This window comes from Lepus europaeus, chromosome 2, assembly GCF_033115175.1.
Source record: "Lepus europaeus isolate LE1 chromosome 2, mLepTim1.pri, whole genome shotgun sequence".
In the NCBI taxonomy this organism is placed as follows: domain Eukaryota; kingdom Metazoa; phylum Chordata; class Mammalia; order Lagomorpha; family Leporidae; genus Lepus; species Lepus europaeus.
The window spans coordinates 19,110,092-19,120,674 of record NC_084828.1 but is presented as its reverse complement, the minus strand read 5'-3'; the positions used below and the strand labels follow the sequence as shown (position 1 = coordinate 19,120,674).

At 47.5% G+C, this 10,583-nt stretch overlaps 1 protein-coding gene across 1 annotated transcript; it reads right to left on the bottom strand.

The window, feature by feature from the left end:
* Nucleotides 1–2,070: 2,070 nt before the first annotated feature.
* ADAMTS1 (ADAM metallopeptidase with thrombospondin type 1 motif 1) lies at nt 2,071–10,433 on the bottom strand. The gene is made up of 9 exons (XM_062206388.1): nt 9,289–10,433; nt 7,429–7,775; nt 6,655–6,787; nt 6,181–6,348; nt 5,492–5,778; nt 5,079–5,265; nt 4,798–4,973; nt 3,667–3,842; nt 2,071–3,514 (listed from the first exon to the last, which is right to left on the bottom strand). Exons 1-9 carry the CDS (start codon nt 10,013–10,015, stop codon nt 2,815–2,817), a joined length of 2,901 nt encoding a protein of 966 aa, XP_062062372.1. The 5' UTR covers nt 10,016–10,433; the 3' UTR covers nt 2,071–2,814.
* Between the last annotated feature and the right edge of the window lie 150 nt (nt 10,434–10,583).

Genomic DNA, 10,583 nt, shown 5'->3' with positions numbered 1-10,583 from the left:
CCCTTCAGTCCTGAAGCCTAGTGGATTGAAAAATGTCCACCAGAGACTCACATGACTCTCTCCACCCTGACCTCACCCTTTGCACATTTACACCTGCCTCCTGGGAGTCATGTTCAATTGTTCAGGAGAAGAATCCTTTGAGCAACTCTGAGGGTAACTTTGAAGTTACCTTCTGAATCTGAAATTAGTACATTATTTTATTCTATTTTACAGAGGGTGAAAAAAAGGGTCAAAATGTAAAATTTCATGAAAACAAAAATGTCTGTGGTTAACCACATAATATATATTTTCCAGGAAACGAAGTGTTTCCTCAAAAATATATAGTTATTTTGGAAGCAGTATGAACTTTTAAAGTCATTAATGTACCATTTGTGATTTAAAATATAATGATTTACAAGACTACCCAGATGCCTGGGTGTTTCCAAGTTTCTCCAAACCATGTCTGGTATTCCTGATGAGCAAGTGAAACATTTGGAGAGAGTGACTCACCATGTATATCTATCCCAAATGTAACTTATGAGGCGTCATTGTCTACTCAATAGCTTAAATACCTTCACATAGTTTTACCTAAGTAATATAATTGAGAAGCGGTAGAAATTCAGAAAGCACCCAGAACCTCACCATCTATCCATTTAATCAGAAGTAGAGAACGTCTGGCCCACGGGCAATATAAGTTCCCAGACATCATTTGGTCTGGCACTGCCAAGGTGTTTGTAAGCCTGCGTCAAAAATTCAGCAAATCTACAGCAGGCCGGTTTTTAAACTGATAGCTTTTCAAGGCCCATGAATGATGTTGTGATTATCCAAATGGCCTTTGGCAGAAAAAAAGTTCCCCACCCATGACTTATGTATGGTCCACATTAGGGCACAGAAAACTAAGCCCACAGAACAAATCTGAGTCTGTTTCTATGAATAAAGCTTTATTGGAACACAGGCATGACTATACATTTATGGTGTTTAAATATACTTTTAAATATAGCAGCACAATGAGTAGCTGACAGAGGTGGTATGAACCAGAGAGTGGTATATAGGAGAATTACTAACTGGCTCTTTCCAGGAAAATTCTGCCAACCATGGAATATTTATGAGGATATTTTTAAAACCTTCATGGAAAATAGAATTTAAAGATAAGTTTATTTTGGCATAAAAATTTTTGAACCCCATGCATACAACAGTCTTCAAAACGGTCGTGGAAAATGTGTATTATGATTAAACTATTCATGGACTTCAAAAAATTTTGCAGCAAAATAAGCTTATTTTTCTTCTCAAACTTTTCAAAGTACCTTCAGACTGTTAGATACATTAGTTATAACTTTATCTATCACTAAAGTATCATAGATTCCTTTCTTTTTAGCATTTCATAAACCAAGGATATGTGGAGTATATTTCATTAGAACCAAATCTCATTTCCAAGGAATTTAAGAAAAAAAAATCTATCTTCACATTCTGAGATTTCCCTCCCAAGAATTAATCCCCATTTCAGAAAATAAATACACACATGCACACACACACACATTCAGAAAGTGTTCTTTTATTATATCTAGTAACATATATTGTATAAATACTCTATTTTATATGCACTTTTACAAAAGCGATATAACTTAAAAGTTTTATCATTAGAAATAAATGTATAAAAATAAATATGTTATTATAGGCATTTATTAACAAACTATAGTCCTTCTTAGAAGGAACACCAAACCAATACTTATAAAGTACATATAATTTATAGTAACATATTTTACTATATACACATGGAAAAAAGTCATATTCTCTCTTAGTAGAAGAGCTGAACAGACATTCACCAGGATAAGACTGTTGAACTAGCTGCTGGGGATGGACCTGCTACCCCTCAGCTGCCTCCCCACAAGAGACAAGTGATCTTAATGTCCCCAAACCTGTGGGACCCTGCTCTGTACACCCCATTCTTTTTCTGGCATTCCATCATTTTTGTCCAATCTTACTAACTTTGTTGAGACACAAATTGTGTTTTCACCTCCATGTCTCCAAAGTAGGCTTCCATAAGGAGGGAAGTAAGGTCAGAAGTACCAAATGCATTGTGCCTCTTCTAGCTTTTTCCAGCATCTACTATGTTGCTGCTTTTTTTTTTTTTTTTTTTTTTTGCCATTGTAGACTTAATGTACTTTCATAAATACACGGAACTGCTTCTTCCTTGAAATGAATTACACAAATGCAGACTGAGATGGTACCAGAAGGTCAAGACAAAGCCACTTGAGTCATTTCACGTTGCTGAGGGTTTTCTCTCTTGTTGAACTATCTGAAGTCCTAACTCTGGAGAAAAGTGGTTAACCATGCTCTGAAACCCTAGCGGCCGTGAGCAGCGCTGGTCTCCTGTCCTGTCTGTGCTCCTCTGACCCTCTACTACAAGTGAGGTAAAGTAAGCCGTGTCTTCTAATAAAATCTCATCTTTCTTTTGCTTTTCATCTCCCAACCTCATAAAGTATTTAATCAGTACCAAGAAACGCGTGTTGTAAGACTTCTTACTTATTTTGACAATTGTTCCATTTTTCAAAAACTTGCAATCGATGTAACAGAAGAAATAATAAAAATAATGCCCTGGGGCGTTATCATACTACTCATCTATCTTTGCTCGGACATTAATAATCCTCATTAACTAGCCTATGAAATGTGTAACTGGAAGGCTATTCTGATGATCTAACTCCTTCTCTCCCTACGTCTATACTCCCCGTTACCCACACACCTCACTGGTCACCAGGTTACATTGGATCCATCCAGCCCTATTGATTCCCCCATCTCAGCCCTTCCACCCTGCCTTTCCCTTAAAACTGGCCCCACTTAACTGCACTCTGCCACCGTGCAAAAGTCTATATAATGTTTAGGTTTCTTTAAGGGATCGCAGCTCTCATGCGAGAGCACCCCTCCGTCGTGGGACAGACACTTCAAGGTTCTCTTTTTGTAACCTTTCCCACAAGTCTTGGAACATGGTGACCAATCCCCCAGCTGCCAACGTGGGCAAGGCACTTCCGCGCAGGGCCTGGTGCTGTCTGGCTTCACCTCCTTGGCACACTCGGCAGCAGGCTGCCCGTGGATGTCTCGACATTCCACAAGTCTCCTCTGCCAACCCGTTCCACAGGACTTAGAGCATTCGCCCCACTCTTCAATGACCCACTCTGAAAAAGTGGGGATAGCATTGAAAGATTCCTTCTTCTTCTTCACAAAGTATGTGTATTTAATTTTAGGCCGGAGGGCATTGCCCACTGTGAGAACCTGGATGGTTAAGGGCTCTTTGAGAGGGCTAAAGCTGCGGATTCTTTCCAGCGCTGCAGAGGAGCCGCTGTATCTCAGGACGACACCTTTGTACGTAATATCTTGCTCTAAAGTGGAGAGAGTGAAGTCGCCGTTCAGGATGTATGTGCCATCGGCGGCTTTGATGGCAAGAAAGCTTCCATTGTTTCTGGATCCCCTCTGATTCCGCTGTTTGACTTCAATGTTTGTGGCTCCAGTTGGGATTGTGACAATATCATGATATCCAGGTCTATATGCAAGGAAAATAGATAGAAATCTCTCATTGGCTGATTAATTATTTAAAAACGTGCTACTCATTTCTAATACATTCCCCACCCCCAGACCTGTAAAAAGGTGCATGCAGCTGAATGATACGATTTCTGAATGTGCTTAAAAACTCACTTTGCACTAGTAACAGATCCCGATATTTTCTTGCATGTAGATCCATTTCCTCCACAAATACCACATTTATCAAACTTCTTTTTGGAGTCTATGATGCGATCACAGCCAGCTTTTACACACTGCCCTTGTACACAGACAGAGGTGGAATCTGGACTACAAGGAGTGCCATCCACAACCTGCAAATGAAAGAACAGGTGTCTGGTGTTATATACTAGCAAGGGAAGAGACCTTATTACAGTATCTCTCAGCTTTTCCTCTCTGTTTTCCCAACCCTGCTAAGGAAAGTAGAACTATCCACACATGTCCCACATGTCTCACCTTAGTGTTCTCTTGGCTTTTTTTTTTTTTCCCAGAATAATGTACAAACTTAAAAGAAAAAAAAAAGTGCTTTGATTGATTGTTGGCCTATCTATTCTGTATCTATATTTAATGAAAGTAGGGATCTTGGTCAATTTGTTTGCTGCTACAGCTACAGTGACTAGAATAATAGGTGGCAATAGCAGGTGCTTCATAAAACATTTCTTGAATGTTGAGTCTGCAACCTAGGAATATTTTCACAGCCTCGGTGCTAACAACAAATGATAATCTCAACCAAATTAGCTTCATTTTGTATTTCAGAGCCAGCCTTATCCCTTCATTAGGATAGCAAAAGAAATGACGCTTCTCTTTGCTCAATATATGCTCTCAAACATAAAAATTGTCAAAGCTCAGAGCTCCATCGCATTAAGTCTTTTTTGCAAGTGTCACTGCTGGTCCAGGGTCCAGAAACAAGTACTTTGGACCATTCCAAAATGATTATCTAAAACTGCTGGTTGCTATGTTAATAAATAATTTATCTAACCACGAGCTGTATGTGAACCCTGGCTCACACCTGATTTGTCAAACGGTGTTTCTTTGTGTATAAAGGAGTACGTCTAAGCAACTGCAGCAATTTTAAGTGCTGGACTTAAGCTTTGATTCCTAAATGGACATAACAAACTCAAAGCAGGCAGTCGCCAAGGTCTATACAGGAAAAGGAGTCTGAATTTGAAATTGAATATGCTAATATATAAAATAAGAAAGTGTGTCGAAGATTGCACAGCAAGCTGTGGCCTGAGCTCTTAGGCAAAAAGTAAGTGTGGTAGAAAGTACCTTGGGCTGCAAAACGAAGAAGTAACCAATGCCTTTGGCTTGACAGATGAGTTTGCATCTGTCCTTCGGCGAAACGCCAGCATACTTGGGCGTCCACTCCACTGCCGGCCCACTCCCAAAGGAAGCTTTTGAAAACTCATTGTGAGCCTCACATTGTTCCTCTCTAAAGGTTTTTCCTGGAAAGAGACAGGATGACATTACCGGCTTCCAATTTCAAAGCTTCTGTTATAGGCACATCTTTTTCACCCCACCTCTAGGGGTCAGAGCCCACTGCTACTCACCACTGTTATCTGGACAGTCCTCGATGTTACATGACCTGTAGCGCACTCGCTTTCCTTCGCAGTACTTCCCTCCATTCTTCGGGACTGGATTGTCACATTCCCTCATTGTGTACTGAACTCCTCCACCGCAGGTTCTGGAACATTCTCCCCAGGGCCCCCACAGCCCCCAGCTTCCATGAATGGGTGTCTAAACGGAGACACATACCACCAGCATTAGGCTTGTCTACCGAGAACTTTTAGAAGGTCAAAGAGAAAAATACAGGCCAGTGAGTCAATTCTAAAAATAAGCTATCTTGCATTCCCACGAAAGGACACAGATGGAGGTGTCTGGAATGCGATCTTTGGGCATCACTTTGTTATTTTTAATTCTCAATTTCAAAGGAGTGTAAATGTGTTTCGGTAGAAAAACTCACATCAAAATGCTTCTTGTCGGTTTGGTTCACACACTTGCCGTTGACACACCATTTCCCTTCTCCGCAGCTGGTGCCGTCCGCCCAAGGGAAATGTTTGGTCTGGCATACCAGCAGGCCACCAGAGGTACCAGTGCACCACAAGGTGGCGCACGTGCTGGCTGCATCAGGGCAGTGTTTGGACTCCTCCCCAAAAGTGAACTGGCACTGCCGGTTGGCATCATACAAGGTACCAGGGAGATCCGATGGGAGCTGTATGGGATTCTGGGGCTTGTCCATCAAGCATTCCCCTGAAAAGGAAATGCCAGCCAATATTAATAAATAGTTAATAAACTCACGCAGAGGGTATATCACAGTTTCGGAAAACATTGTATAAGATGATAAAGAGCAAATGGCGGAAAACGCCCGAAAGATTTGCATGACCATTGATATTACTCCCAAGAGACTAGCTCTGTGTTAACAATGACAGGAAATTACTGTTCTGCTAAAAATGTGAATGAATGGATGTGGGGAGCTACTTAGAGCACCATCATGTATTAGGAATTCAGATCTGGACGTTTTATGACCTTGACAGTGAAAGGTAATTTTGCAGGAGGCAAAAGTAAAAGAAAAAAAAGAAAGCGCTGGTGAAGTTGTAATGCTATCCATGCAATGTTGGATGCCGTCTAGAAAGAACAGCTTGAGCGTCTCACCATGACCATTATCCAGAAACGATGTAATCATGTAAGCACTGCACGGAGACCAAGGCTGACTCCGGTCCAAATTGGAGAGCATGGACGCCATCATGTGGGAATCCCGGTTCATGCCATTGAGGCTGGCACACTGTTTTGCATCATCATGCGGCATGTTAAACACGTGGCCTAGGAAGCAATCCAAAACCCTCATTAAAATATGGGGTCATTTGCAATATTTTTTCCCACCAGGAATTCATACATTACAAAATGACGTTTTTAGAGGAAGAAAGACATTTAGGAGATACTGTCTACTTTTTACGGGTATAAACAACTATGTACATTTCCAAACCCGCACAGTTCCCCATGTCTATAGATGTGTCGTACCCATGATAGTAGAATAAGCTGCAAACTCTCCCTCTGACATTAGTCTCTATTTATCATGCTGAGTTTGTGAATAGGGCTTAATTCACTCTCACTCTGAAACACACCTACCTAATTCATGGGCTGTGGTGAAAGCAGCTTGCAAACCATCATCTTCTATGACTGAGCAGCTTCTGCCTGGATCACACACAGTTCCAACATCAGCCATCCCAAGAGTGTCACAGGTCTGAGCCCCACACAGATCCTACAAGGAGCAGAAATACATCTTTAGTAATGCGGACAGTCTGATTCTCAGGAATCTAACTTCCTGGCAGGGTGTGAGTTCATGTGTTTTGAAGAATCTACATTTATTAGCGTTGAACTTATTAGGACTTTGCATGACTTTCACTAAGCTTCTTCCTAATGCAACCATTAAGTTCAAGATGATAAAACTGTGGTAGAAATAAATAAGATGAGATCGTGCTAGCTGTTAAAAAATTGGGTGCACAAACACTGGTGCAGGTTGGGGCATTCAGCCTAGCATTAACACACAGGTTAAGATAGAAGCTCGCATCGCCTATCTGAGTGCCCAGGTTGATCGCCAGCCCCAGCTCCTGACTTTAGCCTACTGCTAATGCAGTTCTTGCTTAAGTAATGAGTACCAGCCACCCAGGTGCGAGACCTGGGTTGAATCACTGGCTCCTGGCTTTGGTCCAGCTCAGTCCCGGCTGTTATGGGTGTTTCAGGGAATGACCTAGCAGAAGGGAGCTCTCTGTGTTATCTGTCTCTACCCCTGAAATTAATTAATGAATTAATTTTTGGAAAAAAAAAAAAAAAAACCCTGACGAGGTGCCTTTCGGTACAGAGGAGATTGCTAAGAGGACAGCACATCCCTGGGGCCCTCACCTGTCTGGTGAAGAGAATCGTCGTGTCGTAGTGCTCTGCGTCCCTTTCGCTGGGGGGGTTGTGCTGCTTCTGCCAGTTGCAGAAGTTCCGCAGAGTGAGCGCCGCATTCGAGGTCACCTCTGGCCCCTTTTGCTCCTCATAGATGACCAGAATCTTCACCACCACCAGGCTAATCGAGTTCCGAATGCTGGGGTGTTTGTACAACCTGGCTGCCACCGAGAACAAGGTGAGAAGGTAATGCTTTAGCCCGCTGCCGTGGAACTCTGCCATCGACTGGTCGGCCACAAGCATGGTTTCCACATAACGGGGGCTGGACACAAACCGCTTCTTTCTTACACTTCCAGTTCCTGTAAAGACACAAGAAAGACATTTTGCTCTTGGGCAGTCTCTCCAAGAATAGATACCTTCCCAGGGCACATAAGGAAAGCACTCACAGCAAATAAGACGAAAATACACCTTGGAACAACAATAACAAAACTATTTGCAATCTCTTTTCCCTGAAAACGTTATTAAAAATGTAGTCTGTTGCTATAAATAAGGTATTTTTGTGTGCGAGAGAGAGGATTTCTTTTGTCTTCTTTGAGAGCCCGAAGCATGAGGGAGGTGTGGGCACATCCTGCTGCACGGCTGTAGTAAGCCTTGGAGCACAGGCAGCAGGCAGAGCGCCCTGACTCACTCTGCACAAGCCAGGACGCAAATCCTGAATGAGATCATCGCGCTCCACGTGGAAGGCCCAAGGCAGGGCCAGGGCTGCCGCCAAGGGGCCGGGCCTGAAGGGCTCTCAGCCTGCATGGCTCAGCTCTCTCATTCCAGGGGTCCCTGGGGCGCTCTGCTCTTGCCAATTCCGGGCACAAAGACCACCCACTGTGTCCAGCAGCCATTGCCCTAAGCTTACTATCCCAGGGAAACAAGCTTCTGCCTCGAGCCACGCAGGATTATTTGGAAAAGAGCCCCCTGACTCCTGACTGAGCCCCAAACCCCAGGGAAGTCCCCAGACAGGGTTGTGACCACGTAAACCCTTCCAGGAGCAGGAAGAAACCTAAAACAAGCCCAGCGAGCAAGTTAAAGAGAAAAAGGCACCAACGTAATAAACAAAAGACCTGGACAGTGAGCAAAGCAGACTACAGTCAGGCGAAGGCGTAGCAGAAAGAGCCCGCGGGGGTCCACACTCCGCAGGGCTCTGGGCCCAAATGATGGCCTAAGAGAGGGAGCGCACGCAGGGAGGCGGGGTGGCAGGCGCGCGGAGGCGGGGCAAGCTGGGTAGAGACCTCCCAAGCAGGTTCTGCAGAGGGGCCCGTAGGCAGCCGTCCCCGTCAGCCTTTTAAGGAGGGAAGAGACCAGCAGGGCCCGGAGCAGAGATCGCGGTGCGGCTGGCGCGGGCACAACCCGGGATGACCATCGCTTCTCTGCCGCCTTCTCCAGCTCCGCCCTCCTCTTAGTGCAAGGAAGGGGTGGCCGCACAGGCAGCGGTTACAAAACCCAGTGAAAAGCTGCTACCCGGCCAGAGTCCACACAAAGTCATTAAGAAACAGCTGAGAGGGATGGAAAGCAATTGCTCACGCTCACGCTCAACTAGCATGTAAGAAGTCCCATTTCAAACCCTCCCTCCCCGGCGGAACCGCTTCGCCTCAGTCTGGAGAGAATCGCTGACTTTGGATCCTCTCCGGGTTGCTCATTATTCAGGCAGGAGGAATTAAGTTTTCTAGCAGGATCTGCTTCCCCAACCCAGTCCTCACCCCACGTTCTTTCACTGTGCATCTGCGTCCAGAAACAGTCGGGTCCCCCCCCCCACCCCCCAGGGGCGTGGGAGAGAGAAAACGGCGAGGGGATGAATGGAGACAGTGGGAGCAGCTCTTCTACCTGTTGGTTGTCCAGCGCGCTCTGGCACTTGGCCCCGCGGAGGCCACTGCACCCCGGGCTCCTCGCCTTCCAGCCCTGCGCCTCCCTCCGGCAGGGTTTCCTTGTCCACGACCCCGCACTTGACACCGCCGCCGCCCCGCCGCCTGCGCCGCAAGAGATGGAACTGTGGCTGCGCGGGAGACTTCTCCCCGGCGGCGGCGCTGGCGGACAGATGTTCGGTGCCGGCCGCAGGCGCGGGTTGAATGATGTACTCCTCGCCTTGCAGGTAGAAGGCTCCGCGCACGCCCTCGCAGAGGCTGAGGGCGGCGGCCGAGCTGGGGTCACCATTCACCGTGCCGGAATAGAAGCAGTGGGCCAGGTCGCCGGCGGGGTCCAGACCGGGCGCCTCGGGCGCGGGTCTGCGCCCCACGGTCTGGAGTGTGAAGCCGGGCGCCAGGAAGCCGCGGTCGGGCTGCAGCTCCAGGTGCAGACGCCGGCCAAAGGCATCCAAGCTGAGCCGCGTGGTCCCGGGTGGCTGGGCGCGATCCAGCGCCGGCAGCACGAGCTCCTCGTCCTCCTCCGCGGGGCGCCCAAGCGCGCCGGGAACTGCGAGTAGCGCGGCGGCCGCGGCGAGCAGCAGTAGTTTGGGCGCGGGCTGAGATCTCCAAGACCTCTGCGCCCGCTCGGCGTTGCCCATGGAGCTGCCCGGCGTGCGCCTTTGGGGCCGCTCAGGGACCGCTCGCTGCATTGGAGTCTCGGGAGATACTCGCGCGCTGCACGCCCCAAGCGAGGGAGCTTTTGCTCGGGTCAGGAGAGCTGAGCCTCGCTGGCCTCGCTTTGGATCGTTAGAGTTAAGTTACTGTGACTCTTTGCAAGTGCGCTTAGAGCCGGCCACAGCCGAGGCTCCCAGAGACAGGGGAGCAGGCGCTGCCGGAGCGCGGGAAGTGTTCCTTCCAGCGCAGAGTTGGGCGCTGCGGAGGGGCCGCTGCGAGGACAAGAAGCGCTCCGGGGCGGCTCCGGGTCCGGAGGCCACGCGAGGATCGGTGCCTGGCGCCCCTCTTCGGTCTCTGCTGGCCGCGCGGTGCTGCTCAACGCTGAGCAGGGCTCTGGCCTCTCCCGCCGGCTGTGCGCCCCGGCTTTGCAAAGGCCCTTGGCTCCGAACCGCTTTCCAGCCAGTGCAAGAATCGGGCAGCCCGGGCCGCCCTTTTATAGTCGCCAGACGGAGCCCCTCCTCCCTCTTGGCTGCCTTTCCAACCTAAAGACGCCGCCCCCCTGAGCTCAGCCGGTAATAAACCGCGCTCAGCGCCGCGGGCCCT